This window comes from Propithecus coquereli, unplaced genomic scaffold, assembly GCF_000956105.1.
Source record: "Propithecus coquereli isolate 6110/MARCELLA unplaced genomic scaffold, Pcoq_1.0 Scaffold5, whole genome shotgun sequence".
NCBI classification, from domain to species: Eukaryota; Metazoa; Chordata; class Mammalia; order Primates; family Indriidae; genus Propithecus; species Propithecus coquereli.
Genome location: NW_012150840.1, coordinates 14,176,438 through 14,203,381, shown reverse-complemented (window position 1 = coordinate 14,203,381; position 26,944 = coordinate 14,176,438). Strand labels below are relative to the sequence as shown.

At 40.5% G+C, this 26,944-nt stretch overlaps 2 protein-coding genes across 3 annotated transcripts in view; one reads left to right on the top strand and one right to left on the bottom strand.

The window, feature by feature from the left end:
• CCDC176 (coiled-coil domain containing 176) overlaps positions 1-22,192 on the bottom strand; it is a 28,990-nt gene extending 6,798 nt beyond the window's left edge. Inside the window, exons 1-7 of the mRNA XM_012656055.1 lie at positions 22,158-22,192; positions 21,543-21,777; positions 15,722-15,787; positions 11,792-11,935; positions 5,775-5,855; positions 2,316-2,386; positions 772-916 (exon numbers count right to left, since the gene is read on the bottom strand). Of these exons, the coding sequence (XP_012511509.1) occupies positions 772-916; positions 2,316-2,386; positions 5,775-5,855; positions 11,792-11,935; positions 15,722-15,787; positions 21,543-21,777; positions 22,158-22,192 (777 nt within the window). The remainder of the gene's footprint in view (positions 1-771; positions 917-2,315; positions 2,387-5,774; positions 5,856-11,791; positions 11,936-15,721; positions 15,788-21,542; positions 21,778-22,157) is intronic.
• A 2,792-nt stretch (positions 22,193-24,984) lies between these two features.
• The window catches only part of ENTPD5 (ectonucleoside triphosphate diphosphohydrolase 5), a 58,788-nt gene continuing 56,828 nt past the window's right edge, over positions 24,985-26,944 (top strand). The window contains exon 1 of one of the 2 annotated variants that reach the window (XM_012656215.1): positions 24,985-24,999. The gene's annotated coding sequence lies outside the window, so the exon portion shown is untranslated. Of the gene's footprint in view, positions 25,000-25,811; positions 25,845-26,944 lie in introns of those variants that run through there. The other variant, XM_012656217.1, reaches the window with a different exon arrangement.

Genomic DNA, 26,944 nt, shown 5'->3' with positions numbered 1-26,944 from the left:
CCCCGTCTCTACAAAAAACAGAAAAAATTAGCTTGGCATGGTGGTGTGCGCCTATAGTCCCAGGTACTTGGGAGTTTGAGGCAGGAGGATGTCTTGAGCCCAGGAGTTTGAGGTTGCAGTGAGTTGTGATGACAATACTGCACTGTGGCCAGGATAACAGAGTGAGACTCTGTCTCCAAAACTAAATGAATGAATGAACGAACAAATAAATAAATAAATAAAGGGAGAAGCATATTTTTTCCTTCTTGTCTTCCTTCCTGCTGTTTATGGAGTGATGGTTAGAGCTCCATCAGCCACCTTGGGCCATGAAATGAATTTGAGGTCATAAGGCCCACGTTGCAGAACAGAGTTAAGGAAGCTGAGTGTCTGCTGACTTTGTGGCACTACTATTCCTGCTCTGGATTGTTTACCTTCAGACTTCCTTTAGGTGAAAGAATAAACCCTGTGTGGTGACGCCATTGATGTCAGGTCTGTTACTCACAGCTAAACCTATTCTTAAATGATTCAGGGACCAACTATAAGCAAAGAAAAATAACTTATTCTAAGGTAGTAGAGAGAAAAAGTCATATTTATGTTTCTGATATATTCTTTTTAAAGTTGAATATAATGCTTCTTATAAGTCATTCAGTAATTAGTCTTTCAGATAAGGAAAGTGTGTCATAGGGAAATGGTCCTATCACCCTTATATATCATTATTATAACCAATTCTTGGTATTTACCAACCCAATCTTTAAAAAAAAGTTAGGAAACAAAGTCTAAATGAGAGGGAACCTTTTGATGTAAAAGGACAGTATGACTCTCTTGCAACTTCTGGGAGCTTTTTTGTAGATCATCAGCTTCCTTCAGGTGGTATGCAAGAGCTTTCTGGAGAGAAATATTCTCTTTAAAAACATTTCTTCCAGCATTGTTCAGTTGCCTGAAATAGATAGATATAAGGTCCCAAAATACAGGTCTAAGTTTTAGATATTATCAAACTAGAACAATGATTGCTTTACCCCCCCCCAACATTAATAATAATGACCAATAAGTCACCACTTATTTAGCTTATGGTAGATACTCAATAATTAGATGGGGGTGGAACACAGTGCCTGATGCCTGTAATCCTAGTACTTTGGAAGGCTGGGGTGGGAGAATCACTCGAGCTCAGGAGTTCAAGACCAGCCTGGGCAAAATAGCAAGACCTTGTCTCTGAAATAGCAAGACTTTGTCTCTGGCACACATCTGTATTCCAAGATACTCAGGAGGCTGAGGCAGGAGGATTGCTTGAGTCCAGGAATTCGAGGTTACAGTGAGCTATGGTTGGGCCATTGTACCCCAGCTTGGGCAACAGAGTGAGACCCTGTCTCTTAAAAAAAAAAATTAGGCCGGGTGAGGTGGCTCCCGCCTGTAATCCTAGCACTCTGGGAGGCCAAGATGGGAGAATCACTTGAGGTCAGGAGTTGGAGACCAGCTTGAGCAAGAGCGAAACCCCATCTCTACTAAAAATAGAAAAATTAGCTAGGGCATGCTGGTGCATGCCTGTAAGCCCAGCTACTCGGAGGCTGAGGCAGGAGAATCACTTGAGCCCACGAGTTTGAGGTTGCTGTGAGCTAGGTTGACGCCATGGCACTCTAGCCCAGGTGACAGAACGAGACTCAAAAAAAAAAAAAAAAAAAAAATTGTTGGGTGGGGATCTAGTGACTAAGTTCTCGCTGAATATGGAAATGGAAACGATATGTTACTTCTAGTGCAAGGCAGTTAAGAGCAGGTCTGAGTGTTCCATGCTCTTTCCTGTCCACATGACTAAAAGTGAAGAACTCTAAGATAGTAGAAGTGCAAGATGAAAGCAGCCCAGATTCTTGAATCACCACTGGAGGAGAGCTACCAGACCAACATTGGGTTGTTATTTGAGCAAGAAATAAACCACTGAGACCTGAGAGTTCATTTGTTAACATAACACAGCTTAGTGTTATGTTCACTAATATACCTTATGACAACCATGCAAGATTGCTATTAGCCCCATATTTAGAGGAAGAAATTTAATTTCAAGAAAGTTAATATATCCTTCTATAGTCAGTTAATATATATGTTGAGAACCATAAGTCTAAATAAGTTCCAAGTCCAGGTTCTTTCTACCACATTGTGCTTCTACAGAAAGGGCCAAAGGAAAGAAGGTGGGGGGAACACAAAGAGACAGAAACAGTGATGGTGAGTAGGCCAGAAAATTTGAAGAAAGCAAGACGGGAGAGAAGGGAGAAGACAAGGAAAGAAGAAAATAGACCAGCAACAAGGTAAGAGAGGCTATCAGAAAGAAAAAGGAGGCAGCAGTCTCTTACACAACAGCTTCCTGGTGGGCTCTCTCTGCCAGCATTATTATCTTCTTTTCAGCCTCTTCTTCTAGACGGTGCTAAAAAAGAAAATAGGCTACTTAAATACAGTTATATTTCTAACAACAAATTTTACATATTAAAAAGTGTTTATTTCATTGCTTGGAAAACAATAAAAAAAAAGTATTTATTTCAGAATGTCAAATAAAATACTCCTGTCCACATGACCTGACGTGAAGAACTCCCAGCACTGGTGGACAAGCCAGCAAAGAGGATAGTGTGAACACAGGAACCTTAAGGCACCTCCCAATTTCCCCACTAAAGAAGCAACATGACATGTAAATAGGGGTGGAAAAATCCACTTCCGTATTGGAAAGCAGATCTGGAAAAAATCTCTGCTAAATGCAATGTGATTAGAGTCATTCATTTATTCATTCAATAAATTCCTATCGAGCACTAATAGTGTACTAGGTGTTTTAGATACTGAAGATTCTGTGGTGAACAAAACAGACAAGGTCCCTGATGTCATGCAGCTATGTCCTAGGGTGGGATCTAAACAATAAGCAATAATTACAATGTACTGAGTATTTACTGTGTGCCAGGCATGGTTCTAAGAGCTTTACATACATAATTTATTTCTCACAACCCTATGAAATTATTATCCCCAAAAGCAAGGACGAGGAAACTGAGAAAAAGAGAAGTTAGTAACTTGCCCAAAGTCACATAGCTAGTAAGTGGCAGAGCAGGGATTCGTATGCAGGCAATCTGATGTTACACAGCCCCCTAACAAGTAAACAAATAAGAGAGTTAATACACTGAGATAGATGAGTGTTGTAAATAAAATAAAATAAATGGGGTAATGAGATAGATAGTAACTGGGGGAGGTCATTTTAGACTACAATTTAGGGAATCTCTCTCTGAGGAAATGACATTTGAGGTCTAAAGAATGAGAATGAGGTTGGGCATGGTGGCTCATGCCTGTAATCCTAGCACTTTGAGAGGCCAAGGCGGGAGGATCACTTGAGCCCAGGAGTGTGAGACTCTATCTCTACCAAAAAATATAAAAAAGTAGCTGGGCATGATGGTGTGCACCTGTAGTCCCAGCTACTCAGGAGGCTAGGGCAAGAGGATCACTTGAGCCCAGGAGTTTTGAGGCTGCAGTGAGCCATGATGGTGCCACCACACTCCAGCCTGGGCAACACAGCAAGAACTCCCATCTCAAAAAAAAAAAAAAAAAAAAAAAGAATGAGAATGAGCCAGAGCTGGAGAAGAGCATTCCAGGAAGAGGCAATAGCAAGTACAAAATATGGTATAGGCCAGGCACAGTGGCTCATACCTGAAATCACAGCACTTTAGGAGGCCAAGCTGGGAGGATTGCTTGAGGCCGGGAGTTTGAGACACAGTGAATCCCACCTCTACAAAAAATTTTAAAATTAGCCAGGTATGGTGGTGTGTATTTGTAGTCCTAGCTACTCAGGAGGCTAAGGCAGGAAGATCGCTTGAAGACCAGGAGTTTGAGACTGCAGTGAGCTATGATCACACCACCGTACTCCAGCCTAGGTGACAGAGCGAGACCCTGTCTCTAAAAAAGAAAAGAAAAAATATGGTGTAGGATAGCACTTTGTGTTTTAAGCAACAGAAAGGAATAAATGGGAAAACAAAACCAAGCAAAACACTGATGACCTGGGGAAATCCTTTATATGACCAGGTGAAGCATGCTGAGGTATGAGATGAACGAACAGGCTTACTGGAAAGCCCACTGCCATGAAGCAGCAGCACTGGGGCTCAACCCAGCACAGGAGAAATACCCATGAAGTTTATGCCTAACATGGTGAGTCTGATACTGCGGTGGCTAGCCAACCTAACACTCAGTCCCATCCTCCTTTCTCTTTCCTAGCTTCTACTAGTGGCTGGAAAAACGAAACAATTTCCTAGCATCCTTTATAACATGGATCTGATCAAATCTGCTAGGAGCTTCTGGGAAAGTTTTTATGATTTCTAGATAAAAGGGAGAGATACTGCTAGAGCCACTATTCTTTTTGCTTTGAACACAGACAAAGCTTGGAGCTGCAGTAACTGTCTTGTAACCATGAGGGAAAAGCCAGCAGCTACCTGCTTTCAGATATAAAAATCCTATTTACATAAGTAATGTGCTATGGTTTGGATTTGATTTATTTGTCCCTACCAAGTCTCATGTTGAAATCTGATCCCCAGTGTTGGAGGTGGGGCGTAATGGGAGGTGTCTGGGTAATAGGGGCAGATCCCTCATGAATGGCTTGGTGCCCCCTCCAGGTAATGAGTTCTCACTCTATTAGTTTCCATAAGAGTTCCCTGGAAAGCTGGTTGTTAAAAAGAGCCTGGCACCTTTCCCCTCTCTTTTGCTTTCTCTCTGGCCATGTGATCTGCACATGCCCGCTCCCCTTCCCCTTCTGCCATGAGTGTAAGTAGCTCGAAGCCCTAACCAGATGCAGGTGCTGGTGTCATGCTTCTTGTACAGCCAGGAGAACAATGAGCCAAATAAACCTCTATTCTTTATAAATTACCCAGCTTCAGGTACTCCTTTATAGCAACACAAACACACTAAGACACAGTCACTCAGGTATTCTGCAAACTGACAAAGCACTTCTAACCTTTATTTCCTATACCCAGTAGAAAAGGGATCGAGATTAGGGTGCAGTAGAAGGGAGAGGCTACTGAGAACAGCCTAATCTTTAGGGCTTCCATTCCTGACAGCGCCAGCAAGTGGCTCAGAGGGAAAGCACTAGGGTGCTGATCCTGCTCCACTCCTTCCAGGTTATTCAATACATAAACTAGAAACCTAGAAACACTTTCTAAAGCAATTTCTCTTATCTAAACCTCATGGGTACATATTTGCCCCACTCTCAACTCCCTACATCCCTACCAATTCTTTCCCAAGAATGAAAAATTAAAGAAATAATTAAAGAAAAAACATGGGGCCTCTGAAAGGATTCTGTACAAGAGAAGTGTTCCGATGTATTTCTCACAATTTGGAGAATTAACTTCAGAAACACAGAGAAACTTGGAAGTTTGTGATATGCTAAGGAGCATTTTTGAAACCCCTTTTATTAACATCCTTAGCTCGGCTTGACTAAGGGATCATCTTCATATATACACCAGAGTGACTTCTCCAATCCCATCTCCCCTACATAATGTAGTACATGTAGTCCCACCAGGCCGAGGGAGATGGGTACTGAAGCCTTCATATGATGACAATCCCTGTGGAGGATTTTAAGAATCTCTGAACTGGAGGGGGAAAAAAAGGACTAGACATTGAGATTTCTAAAACAGAAGGTTTTGTTTTCCCTGATTTTTATTCTGCTATTATTCAATAATAATCTTTTAATTTTCTAATACGATACCAAATGGAAGGTTGATATGTCTCAGAATACACTTAAATGTTGTTTCAGTAAAACAAAACATTTCTTAATTAACCCAAATATTCTCTACCTTTTCTTCAAAAAACCTGCCTTCCAGTCTTCTAAGAGTCTCCTGATGTTTCCGCTCTGTGTTCCTTAAATTCTCCTTCAGCTAAAATCAAAATAACAAAAAAGTTAAAAATGGTCTATAGGAAATGGGGTTGATTGGGGCATATTCCCAGAAAATCTCAATAAAGAAACATTTTCTGTTCTACATTACCTCTTAATCTTGAACACAAAGAAAAGGTTGGTGTTCTTGCCTCTAAGTACCATATTTCCCTCAATCTTCTATAGATTTACAAGATCAATACAGTAGTCCCCCCTTATCTGCGGTTTCAGTTTCTGCAGTTTCAGTTACCCACGGTCAACTACAGTCCAAAAACATTAAGATATTGTGGTGGGGAAAGGGAGAGAGAGAGACCACATTCACATACTTTTATTATGGTATATTGTTACAATTGTTCTATTGTATTAGTTTTTGTTGTTATATCTTTTACTGTGCCTAATTTAGAAATTAAACTTTATCTTAGGTATACATGTATAGGAAAAAGCATAGTATATATAGGGTTCAGTACTATCTACAGTTTCAGACATCTATGTGGGTCTTGGAATGTGTTCCCTGTGGATAAGGGGGGACTACTATATTGAGTTTTTAAAAAGCCTTTAATGAGTAACAGATCTCAGACATTCGGACAAGTTGTTCTCATAATCATATTTTCTAAATACCATCTATTCAAACATATGGAATCACAGAATTATAAAATTTTAGAATTGGAAGAGAACTTAGGAGTTAGACTACATAATTCTCCCACCTGATACAGGAATTCCTTCTATAAGAAAGATGTCCTGAAACAGAATTATCACTAACTCAAATCTCATTAATTCACTAGGCTGTCCTTTAATAGTTCCCATTTTTTAAAAAAAAATTCTTTCTAATATCAATCTAAAAAACATCTCCTCATGATTGTCATGGATGTATCCTACTTCTGTTCTCAAAACTGTATGGAATAGAAAGGACATAAAATTATTCTAGTCAAAGAAAGTTGAACTCATTTAAAGCAATGATCCTACAGTCTATATTTACGGGCAAGAATGATTAAGATTGAAATAGACATATTCTTACTTGAGGACAACAAAAGATCTGATACTCTGGGGAAAAAAAAAGAAACAGGCATATTCAATCTAACACTCATGCCACAAAAAGGGCAGTAGAGGCCAGGCGTGGTGACTCACGCCTATAATACTAGCACTCTGGGAGGCCAAGATGGGAGGGCTGCTTGAGCCCGGGAGTTAGAGACCGGCCTGAGCAAGAGACCCCATCTCTACAAAAAAATAGAAAAATTAGGAAGGCGTGGTGGTACACACCTGTAGTCCCAGCTACCTGGGAGGCTGAGGCAAAGGAACCGCTTGAGCCTGGGAGTTTCAGGTTACAGTGAGCTATGATGACGCCACTGCACTCTAGCCCAGGTGGCAGAGCGAGACTCTGTCTCAAAAAAAAAAAACAACACAAAAAAATCTGTAGAGAAAAGCTTTCCATCAGATGGATCAGAATCCAATGCTGCTTCTCCCTCTACCTGTTTGACAGTAGCTGTTGGGACTCTGGGCAAGTCACTTAACTTGGTCTCCATGTATAAAACTGTAATAGTACCTATCTCATAGGGGTATGGTAAAGATTAAACAACAAATAATACATGTAAAGTATTTAGCATAGTAACCATTTAATATATAGGTTAGTTATTATTATGTTTAATATTGTTCTTCCCTATACCAAACAAATTTCCTTAACTACAATCTATTATAAATGTATTAATTACTTTTTGAAAGATTTAAGCCACTTAAAGAAATTGTAGGCTGGGCGCGGTGGCTCACACCTGTAATCCCAGCACTCTGGGAGGCCGAGGCGGGCGGATCCTTTGAGCTCAGGAATTCGAGACCAGCTTGAGCAAGAGCGAGACCCCATCTCTACTAAAAAAAATAGAAAGAAATTATCTGGACACCTAAAAATATATAGAAAAAATTAGCTGGGCATGGTGGCACATGCCTGTAGTCCCAGCTACTCGGGACAGTATATAGATATTTTAAAATATGTTTCTATACAGCAGAGGAAAAAAGGAACAACTATATACCTAAGTATTAACAATGGTTACCTCTAGGTAGTGTAATTGTGAGGTATAGGGTATTTTTATTTTATTCTTTTATCAGCTGAGCTAAATTTTCAGAAATGAGTATTATCACTTTGTCAAAAAGGACTAAAACTATTAAAAAATAACTGCAACCTAACAATATATGCATCTTCTGTTAATCGGGCATATAGAAGTCATTTTTTCTTTAAAATGTATGCCTTGAATACTTTTTTTTTTTTTTTTTTGAGACAGAGTCTGGCTCTGTTGCCCTGGCTAGAGTGCCGTGGCGTCATCCTAGCTCACAGCAACCTCAAACTCCTGGGCTCAAGCCATCCTACTGCCTCAGCCTCCCGAGTAGCTGGGACTACAGGCATGTGCCACCATGCCCGGCTAATTTTTTCTATATATATTTTTTTTAGTTGTCCAGATCACTTCTTTCTATTTTTTTTCTCTTGCTCAGGCTGGTTTCGAACTCCTGAGCTCAAACAATCCGCCCGCCTCGGCCTCCCAGAGAGCTAGGATTACAGGCGTGAGCCACCGTGCCCGGCCCCCCAACAGCCCATTTTGAAAGGTCTGAAATCTATTTCTCCACTAGGTGGCAACATTGTTCTTTTTAAAAAAATCACATTATGGCCCAACAGAATATGCACAACTATTAATAGTTCTTAATTCATTCAATATATACCTACACATAGGATAGCTATTTTAAGAGTTCCTGAAAAGTTAATTGTGTTGATTTCAATCTGCAGCATTTTCACAGAAAACTAAACTTTATATTCCTTCTATAAAACCTGACACTCCTTCAATTATGTTTCAATGAAAAGACCCACTCAGCATTTAACAAAGGTTTATTAAGCATTACTGTGTATCTTGTATTTCAGTGAATACAAAGGACAACATTGTTCAAGCCTCAAAGAATTTACAATCTAGTAGAAGAGATAAGACAAGTAATAAATAAATGTAATGTCAAGACAGAATGAGGCTAAGTGGTATAAAAGAGATACAAAATGCTATGGAAATGTACAGAAAAGAAATTGTTACTTTTAAGCAGGACTCTAGAGGATAGTCTCAGGGAGGACATGCATTTGAGCTGAGCTTTTGAAGGACAGATAATATTTTAATGGACAGAGATCTATCAGGAATATATTCCAGATTAAAAAAACATTGTGAACGATGTAAGAAAGGCAGGCAAGACTTCAGGGATGAGTAAATACTGAGTTTGGGTAGATTAAAGGTATTGTGGGGTGGTATAGTAAAAGGAGATAATTATGTTCCTAAGTAGGTACAGTGTCTTTGTTTTCACACTAAGTTGTCTGGACAATATTCTGTTTATAGTGGAGAAATAACTAAAGACGATTCTTGAGGCATGTGATCACAGCACTATCAGAACTGTGATTTTTTTTTTTTTTGAGCCAGAGTCTCACTCTGTTGCCTGGGCTAGAGTGCTGTGGTGTCAGCATAGCTCACAGCAACCTCAAACCCCTGGGCTCAAGCGATCCTCCTTCCTCAGCCTCCTAAGTAGCTGGGACTACAGGCATGTACCACCATGACTGGCTAAATTTTTCTATATACATATTTTTGGTTGTCCAGCTAATTTCTTCGCATTTTTAGTAGAGGCGGGGGTTTCACTCTTGCTCAGGTTGGTCTGGAACTCCTGACCTTGAGCGATCCTCCCGCCTCGGCCTCCCAGAGTGCTAGGATTACAGGCATGAGCCACCACGCCCAGCCAGAACTGTGATATTTTAAAATTATTCCTGCAGCAGTGTATACTTTGGGTTGTGGTCATATGATGGTTATAAAATAAGTCCATAAGTTCTTTAATGCCCCTCCCTTCAAATGATAGAACCAAATTCCCCACCCCTAGAATGTGGGCCAAACGTAAGGACTTACTTCTAACTAAAAGAATATGGCAGAAGTTATGCTATGTGTCTTCCAAGGCTAGGTCATGAAAAAGATAGCTTCTGTCTGGCTTTCTCCTGGGTGAAATCATCCATCAAGTCATGAGGACTCTCAAGCAGCTTATGAAGGGGCCCATGTAGGCAGAAGCTGAGGCCTCCCACTCATCACCAGCACCAACTTGACAGTCATAGGAATATGCCACCTTCAAGGCAGATCCTCAAACTCCAATTAAGCTTTCAGATGACTACAGCCCTTGCTATAATAAAGTATTTACACCGTGGAAATCAGCAAATGCTACAAATCGGGGCCTTTTTTTTTTTTTTTTTTTTTACAGAGAGCTACACACCACTGTTTATGTTATTCTAATCATGGGACAGGCACTATTTTAAGCATTTTACATATATTATTTTACATATCATTTTTTTTGAGACAGAGTCTCTCGCTCTGTTGCCGAGGCTAGAGTATTGTGGCGTCAGCCTAGCTCACAGCAACCTCAAACTCCTGGGCTCCAGTGATCCCCCTGCCTCAGTCTCCCGAGTAGCTGGAACTGTAGGCGTGCTTCACCACATCTGGCTAATTTTTTCTATTTTTAGTCGCCCAGCTATTTTTTTTCTATTTTTAGGAGAAGACGGGGTCTCTTGCTCAGGCTGGTCTCAAAGTCCTGACCTCAAGTGATCTTCCCACCTGGACCTCCCAAAGTGCTAGGATTACAGGTGTGAGCCACCTTGCCTGACCTACATATATTAATATTAACTCATTTAATCTTACAATAACTCTATGAGACGATAATCTATTATCCCCCCCCCTTTTTTTTTTTTTTTACAGAGTCTTGCTCTGCTGCCCAGGCTGAAGTGTAGTGTCATTATCATAGTTTACTGCAACCTTGAACCCCTGGGCTCAAGCAATCCTCCCACCTCAACTTCCCAAGTAGCTGAGACTACAGGCGCATGCTTATCCCCATTTTACAAATGAGGAAACCAAAGTATAGAAAGGTTAAGTGGGGAACCATCTTTACGGTCCTGCTGTTTTCCTTGTTAATGAGTTAAATATGCCTCCAGCACATGTTCTTTCTAAATTTGTATGAGGATTAGGTTTGTAACTTTTGAAAATTACAGGACTAACAGAAGATGATTCATGAATATGGGCCTCCAGGCCAATCTCCAGCACTTCTGGCAGACATGATTAACAGATCATAGATCCCGCAGAGTTCTTGGCTTAAGGCTCTGGGTAGCCAACCTTGGTCTCTCTGAAATAACACCCATTTGCCATTCCTTTTGTAGAAGGTGTCAGTGGCACTGGAGCCCTGTCAGGGTGTGTACATGGCACCTCCACAAAAGGTGGTATGTTTCTGTGTGCTGAGTGAGTGAGGGGGAGGGGGTGGGAGTGGAGAAGGGGGATTTCTTGTCTTTATTCAACTTCTTTTTGATAAATTTCTTAAAAAAAAAAAAAAAGGAAAGGTTAAGTAATGTCTACAGTCACAAAGCTGATTTTACCTACCTGTGCCATTTACTGTATTATTGTTGATGCAATAAAACTATATTCTGAGCCAAGGAAAGAGCATAGCAAGATGAGAAAAACTTTCTAGAAGTACTTAGTGCTCCTCACCCCACTGACTCCTACCTCTGTTAAGTCTTCTAAATTTTTCTAAAACTAATATTCATCAGCCTAAACATATTTTTCTTTAAGACTTTGCTACTTTTGCCCTGATGTTTTCTAAGAACTGGTAATTTGTTTCTTACTGACATCAATCCAAAGGGTCACCTGCTGATAAACGTGCAAGGGTATACTGGCAGAGATTTGGTGAGTTCAGAAAAAAAAAAAAAATCAATGCTTAGAAAAAGAAAAGTCTAAGGTCAAGACCTTTGGCATCCAGCCCTACCTAACCTGAAATGCCTTACCCTTTTTCTCTCAAATAATCTCTAAAATGTCAAAAAGAATTTTTTGCTATCTTACAGGAGTAAATGTTTATAAAGGCTCTGCAAGTAGTTAATTCTAATCTTTTTTTCAAAAAAGAAAAGGAACTTACATCATCTAATTCTTTTTCCACTTGGATTTTTCTCTTTTGAAATTGTCTTATTGTCTTCAGCTCTGTCTGAATCAAGCCAATTTCTTTGGCTTTTTGATGGAACTGGCCCTCTAGCTCCTTTATTTGCATGGCATACTTTTGTTCCTATATTCAAAAAAGACGTAAATAAGTTAGGAAAAAGAACAGAAGTTTCATAGAGTCATGTTCCATTTAAAGCCATTTATATATCTTCCATGAAGAAATGCCCCCTCTTTATTTTTGCATAAAGTTTTAATTTCTGTAAAAAGATACCAACTGCCTTAAATAAGAAAAAAATTCTGGAAAACTTCTATATAAGCTAATCTTGTACAGAAAGGAAGAAAATGTATATATTTATTAAAAAGAGGTATGAGAAGGCTAAACAAATCTTTAATCTATGAGGAGGATAAATAATATCCTTGACCTCAGTTAAAAATTAGTAAGTTAAGAGACAAAGGAAGGTTCAATATGACTAATAAATAAAGAAGATGGTAGGGGAAAGAAGGGAGAGGAAGATAAGGAAGGAAGAGGAAGAGAAGGGAGAAGGAAAAAGAAGAGAAGGGAGGAAGAGAAGGAAAGAGAGGAGGAGGAGAGGGAAGTGAAGGAAGGAGAGAGAGAAAAGGAGGGAGGAGGAGGTGAAAAGGGCCACTAACAATTAAAAAAATGAACAAAAGATGAAAAAAGAAATGTAGATGGCCTTCAAAGATGAAAAACTGCTCAATCTAATGCATAATAAGAGAAGTGCAAATTGAAACTACACTGAAATACCATTTCTCACCTTATTGGCAAAAATCAAGTTTGACAATATACTTAGTTCAATGAAGCTGTGAGAAAACAGGCAGTCTCATACATGATCAGTGGTATTACAAAATGACACAATATCTATAGAGAGAAATTTGGCAATATCTAGAAAAATTACATATTTTTTTCTGACCTAGCTAGCAATACCACTTCTAGGAGTCTATCTCAAAAACATAGCAGTCAAAATGTGAAAATATGGTTCGGGTGTGGTGGCTCACACCCATAATCCTAGCACTCTGGGAGGCCATAGTGGGAGGATCGCTTGAGGCCAGCCTGAACAAAAACAAAACCATGTCTCCACAAAATATAGAAAAATTAGCCAGGCGTGGTGGTACGTGCCTGTAGTTCCAGCTACCTGGGAGGCTGAGGCAGGAGGATTGCTTGAGCAGAGGCCTTTGAGGTTGTAGTAAACTAGGAGGACACCACGGTACTCTAGGAGGGTTACAAAGCAAGACCCTATCTCCAAAAAAAAAAAAAAAGTGAAAAGGTGTATACACATGGCTCTCTATTGGAGTACTAACCATAACAGCAAAAGACTGGAAACAAGCCATCTATCCATGAAAAGGGAATTGCTGGCCAGGTACAGTGACTCATGCCTGTAATCCCAGTACTTTGGGAGGCCAAGGGAGGATCACTTGAGGGCAGAAGTTTAAGACCACCCTGAGCAACACAGTGAATCACTATCTCTACAAAAAATAAAAAAATTAGTCAGGTATGGTGGCACAAGCTTGTGGTCCTAGCTACTCGGGAGGCTGAGGCAGGAGGATCCCTTGAGACCAGGAGTTCGAGGGTGCAATGAGCTGTGGTTGGGCCACTGCACTCCAGCCAAGGTGACAGAGCAAAATACTGTTTCTAAAAAAAAGGTGGGGGAGGATTGCTATGTGCTAAATGTTTGTGCCCCTCCCCCAATTCATATGTTGAAGCCCTAATTCCCAATGTGATGGTATTTGGAAGTGTGGCCTTTGGGGGGAATTAGGTTTAGATGAGGTTATGAGGGTAGAGCCTCCATGATGGGATTGGTGAAGAGAAAGATAAAGACACCAGAGCTTTCTCTTTCCACCATGTAAAGATACAGCAAGAAGGCAGCCATCTGTGAGCCCTCACCAAGAACCCAATCATATTGGCACCCTGACCTCAGACTTCTAGCCTCCAGAACTGTGAGAAATAAATGTTTGTTATTTAAGCACCTCAGTCTGTGGTAATCTGTCATGGCAGCCTGAACTAAGACAAGGACCATTTGAATAAACTATGGTACATCTACGCAATGGACTACCACATAAGTATAAACAGGAATGAGAAGTATGTCCACAGACTGCTATGGTATGATCTCCAAGAAATATTGTTAACTGAAAAAAAGCAGGTGCAGGTCTATGTATGTTGTATGCTACCTTTTATCCAAGAAAGAGGAGACACAAATATATACATATTTGTTTATATTTATTACATATACTTTTTTTAATAATAAGATAAAATCATAAAATAATTAAAATGGTTTTCTACAGGGAGGAGATGGTATGGAAAAAACATGAATAGAAGTTAGATTTCTCAGCACGTAATTTGTTTTATAGACTTGAACCTTGTATATATTTTACATAATCATAATTACATAATTTTAGATACAAAACTAGGTTTTTAAAAAGTAAACTAAGCTAGGTGCAGTGGTATACACCTATAGTCTCAATTATTTGGGAGGCTGAGGCAAGAGGATCACTTGGGGCCAGGAGTTCAAGACTAACCTAAGCAACATAGCAAGAGATCCTGTCTCTAAAAAATAAAATAAAAAATAAAAAGAAACCTCTAAAAACCAAAAGCAAAATGTGTTGTTGAGTTGGTGGCATAACCTCATAGAAAGGAATTTCAAATGGTTCTTCTTTTCTTTTTCTTTTGCTTGGAGGAGTTGTCTTTTGCATCAAGTGGTTTTTAAACCTTGCAATTTGACCATAGATCCTTATTGGTATATATCCTAAGGAAGAAAAACGCTCCCCCAAATCTTAAATTGTTTACAGTAATTTATTGTTAGTGGTAGTATAAGTATTCTGAGATTGTTGATATATTAAGGTTTAAGCAACTAGATAATTGTTATCATTAAGAACCAAGATTTTTGACAAGGGAGAAAGGAGCTACAGATTAGGTTAGGTAAAAATGCTGTATTCCTGCATCTGAACTGAAAGTATTAGAACGGACTCATGTCTAGTTTACTCTTTCAAAAACATTTATTTCCTAGCTCTGTCCACTGAAAAGCCCTAGAAACAATAACAACCTCGGGATTAGTAAGTACCATTAATGCCATATAGTTTTCTACAATAATATATACATTTTTTAAATATGAAGGGGGAGGGAATGAGGTTCAATTTCCTTTTTGTTTTTTGAGAGAGTTTCATTCTGTTGCCCTGGGTACAGTGCAATGGCATCATCGCAGCTCACAGTAACCTCAAACTCCTGGGCTCAAGGGATTCTCCTGCCTCAGCCTCCCAAGTAGCTGGGACTACAGGTGCGTGCCATGACATCCAGCTAATTTTTCTATTTTTAGTAAAGACAGGGTCTCACTCTTGCTCAGGCTGGTCTCGAACTCCTGAGCTCAAGGAATCCTCCCACCTCGGCCTCCCAGAGTGCTAGGATTACAGGCGTGAGCCACCATGCCCAGCCAATAACATATTTTCATATGTTATTTTTGAGCTTCTGTACAATCAGGTGTGTGGGCTTTAAGGTCGTTGAGCTGCTCAGAGAACTTATTCATTTATTCTCATTGGATCTTAAATACCTGAGGTTGCTGGGCCAGAAAGCAATGTTACAGCTGTTCTCAAGGCTGTATCAGAGGGCCAAGCAGAGTTCCCTTGGACACCTGTGATTTCCATCCCATAGGGCCTCAGAGTCAGAGGTAAGGTAGTAACAGAGCTAGCACAGGGCAGTGTACTCTTTTCTCTTCCCTTAACTTTTATTTAAGCTGTGATAAATGTTTTCTTCAAGAGAACCAGATTTGGTTCTTTATACAGAATTTTCCAGTGAAATAAAAACATGTTGTAGTAAAAAAAAAAAAAAAAAAAAATACCTGAGGTTGCCAGAAACCTGACCATTTATTAAGTAAAGTATTCGAGTACAGAGATAACTCACTAATTTTTCCTTCTCCTCTTGGGCTTTTTCCTTTGTTTCAGTCAATTGTTGTTTCAGTTTGTCAATCTATAAAAGATGGAAATAACAGTCAGGAAAGTAAAGAAATTGCTCTATGCCCTTCCTCTTCCCATATCTTTAACCTACTATTGCCAGTTTCTAAAACCTGGCTATCATCAGAATTACCTGCGTAATTTTATTGCCCAGCTAAAAAATGCAATATTAAATTCACTGTCTTACTTAAGTGTACAGTTCAGTAGTGTTAACTATATTCATATTGTTGTGCAACAGATCTCTAGAACTTTTCATTTTGCCAAACTGAAACTATACCCATTAAACACTAATTCCCCCTCATATCTCCCCTCAGCACTTGGCAACCACCTCTACTTTCCATTTCTATGATTTTGACTATTTCAGATACTTCATGAGTGGAATCATATAGTATTTGTCCTTTCGTGACTGGCTTATTTTATTAAGCATAATATCCTTGAGACTCATCCATGTCTTAGGATGTGACAGGATTTTAAGACTGCGTAATATTCCATTGCATGTACGCCACATTTTCTTTATCCATTCATCCATTAAGGGACATTTGGGTTGCTTCTACCTCTTGGCTGTTGTGAATAATGCTGCAATGAATATGGGTGTGCAAATATCTCTACAAGATCCAGCTCTGAATTCTTTTGCATATACTCAGAAGTGAGATTGGCAATTCTATTTTTAATTTTTTGAGGAACTTCCATATGTTTTCCATAATGGCTACAACATTTCACATTCCCACCAACAATGTACAAGGTTTCCAGTTTTTCCACATCATTAGCAACACTTGTTATTTTCTGGGTTTTTGTTGTTGTTGAGGCGCGGTCTCACTCTATTGCCTGGGGTAGAGTGCAGTGGCATCATCATAGCTCACTGCAATCTCAAACACCTGGGCTCACCATGATCCTCCTGCCTTACTCAGACTTCTAAGTAGCTGGGACTATAGGTGCGTGCCACTACGCCCAGCTAAGTTTTCTATTTTTGTAGAAATAGAGTCTCGCTCTTCCTAAGGATGATCTTGAATTCCTGACCTCAAGAAATCCTCCTGCCTTTGCCTCCTAAAGTGCTAGGATTACAGCTGTGAGCCACCATGCCTGACCTCATTTTCTGGGTTTTTTTGATAGTAGCCATCCTAACGGGTGTGAGATGGTATCTATTTGAGTGTGGTTTTTATTTACATTTCTCTTATCTGGGTAAATTTTTAAAGAAAACTTTTAAGAAGAATACAAACAGTTTCCATATATTCTTCACTCATATACATTACTTTTGCCACATTTGCTTTCCCTCTCTTATTTATATATACATGTGTATATATCATTTCTTCCTGGACCATGTAAGAGTAAGTTTCAGACATTATGTTCCTCTACCCCTAAACACTTCAGTATCTATTTCCTAAGAAAAAGGACATTCCCTTTTGTAAGCACAGTACAAGGCCGGGCACGGTGGCTCACGCCTGTAATCCTAGCACTCTGGGAGGCCGAGGCAGGCAGATTGTTTGAGCTCAGGAGTTCGAAACCAGCCTGAGCAAGAGTGAGACCCCGTCTCTACTAAAAATAGAAAGAATGGACAACTAAAAATATACAGAAAAAAATTAGCCAGGCATGGTGGCGAATGCCTGTAGTCCTAGCTACTCGGGAGGCTGAGGCAGTAGGATGGCTTAAGCCCAGGAGTGTGAGGTTGCTGTGAGCTAGGCTGGTGCCACGGCACTCTAGCCCAGGCAATAGAGTGAGACTCTGTCTCAAAAAAAAAAAAAAGAAAGAAAGAAAATGCTAAGTAAGCACAGTACAATTATCAAAACCAAGAAATTTAACATTGATATACTATTATTTAACGTATACTCCACATTTAAATTCTGCCACCAATTGTCCCAATAATGTCCTTTATTGCAACTTTTATTTTTCTGGTCCAGGATATAACCCTTGATCACAAGTTGCATTTAGTTGTCATGTGTCTTAGTTTCCTTTAATCTGGAACAGTTTCTCAGTCTTTCTTTGTCTTTAAATTGTTATTTTTTAAGAATCTTGGCCAGGGTTGGGCTTGTCTGATGGTTCCTCCTGAGTAGATTCAGGTCATGCATTTTTGGCAGGCATATACTAAGTGATTATGTGTCTTTTTCAGTACATCACATCATGAGGTGATTGATGCTCTTTAGTCAATTGGTTAGGATTGTGTCTGCCAGGTTTCTCCACCTAAATGTTACTATTTTTTCTTTTGTAATTATTTTGTGGGAAGATATTTTGAGACTATGCGATTATCCTCATTAAGCTTTCACCCAGTAGTTTTAGCATCCACTGCTGATTGTTGACTGATTTAGTGATTATTATGATGCCAAATAGTGATTTTTTAAAACTCCATCACTCCTTGGAAATTTACTAATTGGCATTCTACTATAAGAAAAAGCTTTCCTTTATTCCTTATTTATTTAGTGACACAGCCTCACTCTGCTGCTCAGGCTGGAGTGCAATGGCCCGATCATAGCTCACTGAAACCTCAAAACTCCTAGGTTCAAGCAATCCTCCTGCCTCGGCCTCCCAAGTAGCTGGGACTACAGGCACGCACCACCCCTTATTTATTAATGTGTGTATTTATTAGTAGTATAAACTCATGGATTCTTATTTTGTTCAGTTGGTTATAATCTATTACTATCATTATTTATTTTGATTGTCCCAGATTTGGCCAATGGGAGCCACTTCAAACTAATTCCCATGTCCTTTAACACTTTTTATTTCCTGGAACAATAAGATATTCCAGGCTCATCTTTTACATTCTCTGCCCTAGTCCTAGAATCAAACATTTCTCCAAGGAATGCTACTTCATTTTAATAGGGAACCTGAGTAGCCTTTTAAATGAAAGACTCATTGACATGGTTACAGAATTGAGGATACAGAAATTGAGATACTGTTGTAAATAATATTTTAGGTCAGCTTAAGGAAAACCTAGAAATTCTAAAAAATAAACTGGTCATATAGAACAAGTATGACATTTAATGAGATTTTGTGATTGATTCAATGAATCCTTAAATACAAAAACCCAATCTTAAGAAAAATCTCCTAATTTTGTTCAAAAGTTTTCAAAACATTTCATTTCTAGTATTTCTGTAATTAACATGAAATAAGAATATAAACAGTTTAAATAAAGTTTAAGAGAATACATTTCTAGGATAAAGAAGAATGAGTAATAGAACCATGGGAGGTCTAGTTAACAAGTATATATTTAATCTACTTTGCTTCTTTCTCCCAAGGTAGTTCCTTTGGGCTTAATGGCAATCTATGATTGTAAGGAAATTACGCATTTGCTACAGGTAGGTGCTGGCCTTGGATATATAAAGGCAGAAGAGAATCAGGAAATACAAGTGATATTGATAAATGTAGACCAATACTAATTGATGAGCTAACATAGGTAACAAAGTTTCTATGTAATGAATTTCGAAAATAATTTGTATGGTTAGCCCAAAAGCTTACTTTAGAACAAAACTTTATAGAGGACAATTTTGATACTACTTCCTATTCAAAGAGTGATTTTAAAAATGGAAATTGCCTAAGAAAGTAAAAAAATAAATGTTAATGCACAAAAAATTATACTTTAATATATAAAATCCACACAAATGTTCTGTTGTTTGATTTCTCTAATTTCAATATCATCTTGAACTTAGTTTTGATTACTATTAACTTTTCCAAAGTATCAGTACACAAGCTATTCATTCATGCATGCAAAAAAGTTTTAATGCATGCCTACTACATGCCAGACCCTGTGCTAAGTGCTAGGGATACAGCATTGAACCAAAAAAAGGCCCCAAATTCTTTACTTCTGTGACATTTCATTCTAATTAGGGAAAGGAATAAACAAATATGTAAGTAACATGCATAAATAAAACAGGGGTGGAGGTTATATAGCGCTGAAGTGGCAGTGGTTTTAATATTTAAACAGGGTCATGTGGAAGGTCTTGCTGAGAAGGTGGCATTTGAAAAAAATATGCAATGATTCATGAATTTGCATGTCATCCTTATGTAGGAGCCATCCTCTGCATCACTCCAATATTAGTTCATGTGTACTGAAGCAAACACGTGAACAATAAAAAATGGATGAAGGAACCTATAAAAGATGTTTAAGCAACTAGTAGTCAGGAAAATATATAATTAAAACAATGAGATAATTTATATCCATAAAACTGGCAAAAACTATTAAGTAATATAATAATGTCAAGTGCTGACGAAAATGTAGGTAAACAGGAACTCACTCTAATACAATGCTTATGACAGAATCAATTGATATAACTCCTTTGGAGCTCAATTTAAACCCTTGTGAAGTTGAAGCCATGTATACCCCATAACGTACTACTAGTAATTTCACTAATAGGTGTCTACTCTAGAAAAGCTCTCACATGTGAGCACAGACATACACAGAAATGTTCACTGAAGGTCTATTTGTAATAACGAAAGAATGGAGTCCAACTGACCAAAGTGGGTGGGAGTGGCAGGTAAGGATAAATAAATTTTGGTTTATTTACTTAATACAATATTATAAAGCAGTTAAGAAGGAATGAAAACATAGACCATGCTTGTTATAAATTTTAAGAACATGAATGAACTGAATCATTGTGTGATTTTTTTCTGAAAAATCACAAAAACAAAATGTTGAGTGAAAAAAGTTACAAAAGATATGTACAATATGATACCATTTAGGTGCATTTTAAAACAAGACTACAGTATGTGTTGCTGATGGAAACAAAAGTACAAAAACGTACATAGAAAGGAAGCACACCATCCTCAGCATGGTATAAATTTCCTTGGGTCTCTGTGGGGCTTACAGAAGCAAATAGGAAAGGGAAGAATTTAGTTACACCTGAATTCCACTTTTAACATTCACCAGCTGTGTGACTTTGGGCAAGTTACCCGTCCTTTCTGAGGGTCAATTTCTTCATCTATAAAATGGTTGTAACAATATCGTAGCTACACTGGGTTATTAAAAGGATTAAATGAGATATGAAATATATAAAAATACATAGGTCACATAACATGCTCTTGTCCTTAAAATAAAGTGGATCATAATGTTCCGCATAATCATCAATCTCTATTTTGGACAAGAAAACAAGGAACAAGGACTGAAAATAAGAAAGAGCCGGCCGGGCGCGGTGGCTCACGCCTGTAATCCTACCACTCTGGGAGGCCAAGGCGGGCGGATTGTTTGAGCTCAGGAGTTCGAAACTAGCCTGAGCAAGAGCGAGACCCCGTCTCTACTAAAACTAGAAAGAAATTAATCGGACAACTAAAAATATATAGAAAAAATTTAGTCCCAGCTACTCGGGAGGCTGAGGCAGGAGGATCGCCTGAGCCCAGGAGTTTGAGGTTGCTGTGAGCTAGGATGACGCCATGGCACTCTAGCCCAGGCAACACAGTGAGACTCTGTCTCCAAAAAAAAAAAAAAAAAAAGAAAGAGCCAATAATAATAAAGCCATTACAAAATAGCATCTTGGACTGAGCGCAGTGGCTCACACCTGTAATCCTAGCACTTTTGGAGGCTGACGCAGGAGGATAGCTTGAGCCCAGGAGTGGGAGGCTGCAGTGAGCTATGATCAATCACACTACTGCACTCTAGCCTGCGTGACTGAGACCCTGTCTCAAAAAAGAAAAAAAAAAGCATCTTGCTTCAAGGAGAGGTAAGTCAACTGAAATGTCTTCACTATGCAATGACACTTCAAGGAATTAAAATCCTTGGACTATATAACCATGCCAGTATAACCACAGAGGCAGTTTGTGAGGCTCATGAGGCTTTTCTACCTACCTACCATATTATCTTTCTCCTGATCCTGCTTCTTCAGGTAGCTTAATACAGACATTGTATCTTTCTCCATTTTATACTGCTGTCTCTTCAGCTCCTCATTACTTTTTGCCAGTCTCCGGGAAGTATCACGATATTCAATCCTAGACAGTTCTGTGACTTCCAATCTGGCTTCCCAAAGGGAAGCATTGGCCTTGGCTCTGTCCACCACAGATTCATCTGGTTTTATTACTGGTATATTCCTGCATGAGAAGGGGACATTGACAGTACATAACTCTACTGTATTAGTACTACATTTCTCTTTTTTAAAACTTGTTTTGCTGGGCATTGCCTGGTAAAAACAAGAAAATATTGTTGGATGAATGAATTAATAAGAAATACATATTTACTTGTATTCACATAAGAGAGTCAAGTAGGTGCCTCCTCTTGGAAGAGGGGAGCATTGGAGCATAACTCTAAAGGACTGGAAAAACAAAGACAAAAGCCATGCTAAGTCAAATTCATTTCATAAAGCCTTCACATCTTTTCATTTATTTCTTTGATCTTCCCATATTTAAACTCTCTTTTCTATTCCTACTTACTGAGTGCTGGACCTTGGTTCTTTCTACTGCAAACCCATTACCTTTGTTCCCCTTCTGCATGAGGATATACAGCCATAGTGCACCTGTAATCTCCCACCCACTCCACCCTCCGGTTTTGTTATGGGGTGTTTTTGTCTTTGTTTTAGCCAGCTCTTGGACAAAAGATCAAGTCAATAGTCACTAGGACAAGTATATTAAATACTTTATCAGCTGGTGCCACAGTGCACTGGATGCCTAAGAAACAAACCATAATCATTTATATAGAGGTGGACAAGAAATTTTTTTTAAAAAGGATGAATTCAAAGATAAAGTGATGAGATTTTTCAAAATAAAGATTTACCATATGAGCATTAATAAAACACTATCCCTTGTATGTGGGAGGCACTAATATATACATATAGAGAACATATACGAAGACTTCACCTGTATTTGAATTCTAAATATTCTCACACATATATATGTGTTGACCTTTCTATACTGTCATCTTCCATATCTACCCCTCAACTCCTGGTTCTCAGTCCCTTTCCACTCCCACTTTCACCTTTCGCTCTCTTCAAATTAAGGCCAGCTCCATAGCCAATCCCCTAGCCTGTGACAGCTGTTGATCTCCCTTTTCAGCACACTTTAGGCACTAGTGATGGACTGCCTTGCTACAATCATCCAATTGCTCCCTGAAGGTATCAGGTCTAAGTGGCTCAGAGTATTTGATGCAAGAAATTAGACACTTCTAATTTCTAATGCAAGAAATTAGAAGGACCACTAATACTGACTGTAGAAACAAAGTCAGGTTTCTGAAACAATGGGTCACAGAAAATCCAAGGAATAAGATCGGTTACCCTCAGTGTTCTCACTGTTCACACGTGTCCTGACAATGCACGAGCAAAAATAGAAAATATATGCTGGCCGGGCATGGTGGCTCACACCTGTAATCCTAGCACTCTGGGAGGCCGAGGCGGGCAGATCATTTGAGCTTAGGAGTTCGAGACCAGCCTGAGCAAGAGCGAGACCCCGTCTCTACTAAAAATAGAAAGAAATTAAACGGACAGCTAAAAATATATAGAAAAAATTAGCCGGGCGTGGGGGCGCATGCCTGTAGTCCCAGCTACTCGGAAGGCTGAGGCAGAAGGATTGCTTGAGCCCAGGAGGTTGAGGTTGCTGTGAGCTAGGCTGACGCCACGGCACTCTAGCCTGGGCAACAGAGTGAGACTCTGTCTCAAAAAAAAAAAAAACAGAAAAAACATATGCTAGTGAGTTCCAGGAATGCATAGCACTTTAAAAAGTGCTAGGCATAACTATGCAGTTATGTTAAAAAAAAAATTGCATTGTAAATTATTCCAAGTGGGAACCTGAAAAGTATGTATAGGACAGAATATGGTTAATGCAAAACTTAGGCTTGTAAAACAATAGCCGCAGGAGTCTGAGAAGTCCCTGGATTTTGTAGATATGGCAGATGGCTGCAGCCAGCATTCCTTCCTCCTCCCTCCATGATGGAGACCAAGGCTATCCCTCCCCAGCTCTCCTGATAAGGATGACGCCAGAACAGAAGGAAGGGTGCAACTAGGGCAAACAGGTTGTAGGAGTTGGTTGTTTAAAGAAGAATTTACTGCAAACAGCTGTTCTGGCCACTGTCCTCTGCTGCATGTAGCAAGAAGCAATTCTTCACCTGCCAGTTTGGCCCAGAAACAAAGAACCAAACAGGTCTGGTGGGAGGGGGTCGGCTACCACGGTTTATAAAACCCCTCACTTAACCCCCTTCTGTGCTGACTCTCTTTTCGGACTCAGCCCACCCACACCCGGGTGAATAAACCAGCCATGTTGCTCCCACAAAGCCTGTGTGTGCAATGTGTCCTTTGGGTCATTTGTTCACCCTTTCAGTAAATATTAAGACATGGGAAGAAAAAGAGCTACATCTAAGTATGTACATTGGGCTATTATTTTATAAAGAAAAAAAAGAATATCCCAAAATGATTGTAGTGGTTATCTTTGAATGATGGGATTACAGGTGATTTGTTTTCTCCTTTGGTACTTCCCATGTTTCCCAAACTTTCTGTATTTAACAAGAATGACTCTCTTAAGTTACTTTACAAACATCACAAATTTGGGGACACCCTTGTGGTCCCATATGCGGTGTTGCTGGACACCATGTATGACTCCAGTATGTCCAGAAACCACTGGGGTCACTCAATGGGTCTAGTGGCGATCTAGCAGCAACTCCAGGTCTGCAAGAGGTTAGTGCTAGAGCATTACCCACCTCGCTGGTTCAATTAGTTTGGGGAAACCTCAACAATTACCCAATTTAGTCAAATCCTTTAGGTTTTCCCCTTTGAACCAAAAGGGAACTCTAGAAATGCACAAGGAACTACTTAATCACCCAGACATCCTCTAGATGTTCAAGACCATCTCAATCACATAGTAGAGATCTGTCAGGCTAGGGGCAAGCAAGAATGAGCAATGGGAGCTATAATCCTCACAAGCAGGGAGAGCGAGAGGGGCCCAAGCTGACCAGCAGGGAAGGCTCCACTTAGGCAGCCCGCAAACTCGGAATCCCTGGAGGGCAGGTCCAGGGAGAGGGGGCCCCGGGGCGGCTTCTTCTTACTTGTTTTTGCTCTTGCTTTTCTTTTTGTCTTTTCCCTTCGACGGCATCTTGGCCTCTCCAGGCTCACGGCTGTGGTGGCTGCCCGGCCGCCGCCGCCCGGGCCGGTTCGGTCTCTAAGGAAACCTGCACGCCAAGCGGATAACGTCCCGCCAGACGGTTGCCGGCGCGCGCACAGCGCACGCGCCCGTGACGTAGCCCAGGCGCCGCCGCGCCAGACGGGGCGCGGGGGGCGGGGCGGAGGTCGCGCCGAGGGCGGCGGGCGGCCGCGCCGGGGCGGCGCGCGCGCGGTGAGTGTGCGAGCGGCGACGGCGCCTGAGCGTACCCCGGGCCCTAGCTGGGCGGGTGGGGAGGCGGGAGCGGGCCAATCCTGGGCGGCGGCGCGGCGTCCTGCAGGCCAGCCGGTGCGGCGGGCGAGGCGCCCTCACCTCAGGAGGCTTAGTTCCCCGCGGGTCCGCCCGCCCCGGTCGTCCAACCGCAGCGGTTTTGCAGCGTTTTCCGTCTCGCTCGCGGGTCCCTTCCTCTCTTTCCTCCACGCCGCAGCCAGCGTGGCCGCAGCTGCCTTACCCCCGCCCCGCCTCCGCCGCTCTGGGCACTGCCTGGCTCTTTTGCTTTTCTTCTCCCTTTCCTGGCTTCTAACTCTTGCTGATTCTGTAAGGGATGGCGCAGCCAATGGACGTCTCAGGCTAAACGTTTTTTGTTTTTTTTTTTTTGAGACAGAGTCTCACTGTGTTGCCCGGGCTAGAGTGCCGTAGCGAGGCCAAACGTTTTCTGATAGGCAGTTGAGGACTTTCTCAAGGGCTGTGGTTGGGGGCGAGGCTGCCAGCCTCCGAAGGGAAGCGCGCACTTACCCCCAGGAGCTTGGCGCTGCCATCGGGGTCAGAAGGAGGGTCCTCGAACCCACTCTGTCCTGTGTGGCCGACGCTTCCCGCCCAAAACCAGCCCCCGGATTCCCATTCGCTAACAGCTCACACATCCACAGTGCCGTTTTTTTAGCAAGTTACATAAAGTTGAAAGCTCTTGTTTTGTTTTGTTTTGATTCTGAATACACCTCTGAAAAGGAGTGTAGTCAAAAGTATTCTCATTTGTTGGAGGAGGAGCCCTGATTATGCCTTCAGTCAATGAGAGTCAGCTGGTGAGTCATTAAGGAAGATACAGTACTCTGAGTGCCAACCCAATAGTTGAGAGACTTGTGGTTGAAGCTCTGCTCTGCCTTCAAATTAAACTTTCTTTCAAATATCATTGTAGGCCGGGCGCGGTGGCTCACGCCTGTAATCCTAGCACTCTGGGAGGCCGAGGTGTGTGGATTGTTTGAGCTCAGGAGTTCAAGACCAGCCTGAGCAAGAGCAAGACCCCGTCTCTACCAAAAAAAAAAATAGAAATTAATTGGACAGCTAAAAATATGTGAAAAAAATTAGCCGGGCATGGTGGCGCATGCCTGTAGTCCCAGCTACTCAGGAGGCTGAGACAGTAGGATCACTTGAGCCCAGGAGTTTGAGGTTGCTGTGAGCTAGGATGATGCCATGGCAATATAGCCCGGGCAACAGAGTGAGACTCTGTCTCAAAAAAAAAAAAAGAAAAAAAAAAAGAAATATCATTGTAGATCCTCCTTCTGCATGTATGTAAGGAGAACTTAATGCCTACACCCCTTCCCGAGGTCTTTGACCTCTAATTTTCCCCCTCCCTTTTTTTTCCACTTAGGTGGTCTGTGTTTCTGAATTCTGTGATTTGAGGAAACATGCTGATTTCGTTATGAGCCCTGAAAACCTTTTTGGACATACCATCTGCTAGGATGATTGTGGCTTATACTTACTGTATTTCTAGTGCATTTTCCCCTCTGTTTGTGTGTCACACCCCTTTGGGTCCATAGGTGGTATCACCATACATTGAAAGGATTACCTCTGATATGGAATCTATAAAGTTGCAGTTAATTTTGCACGTTTAAGATTCTAAAAATGTACCCTGTTGGTAACTTACAGAGAAGAAAGAGTAGGGCGTCTTCTGTCACAGGCTGTACCTTTGAATTCATTCTAAAAATTGGTTACTTTATAATATGAAAGTCCAAGATTTTCCTTATTTGAACACAGGCCTACAGATTCATTTATAAACATAAAAAAATTGGCTGTAACAAGATTACTAATATCTTAGTTACAGTGTTTTATAGTTTATTGTATCATATATTTTTTATTAGCTCAAGATTACTAATATAGTATCTTAGTTACAGTGTTTTATAGT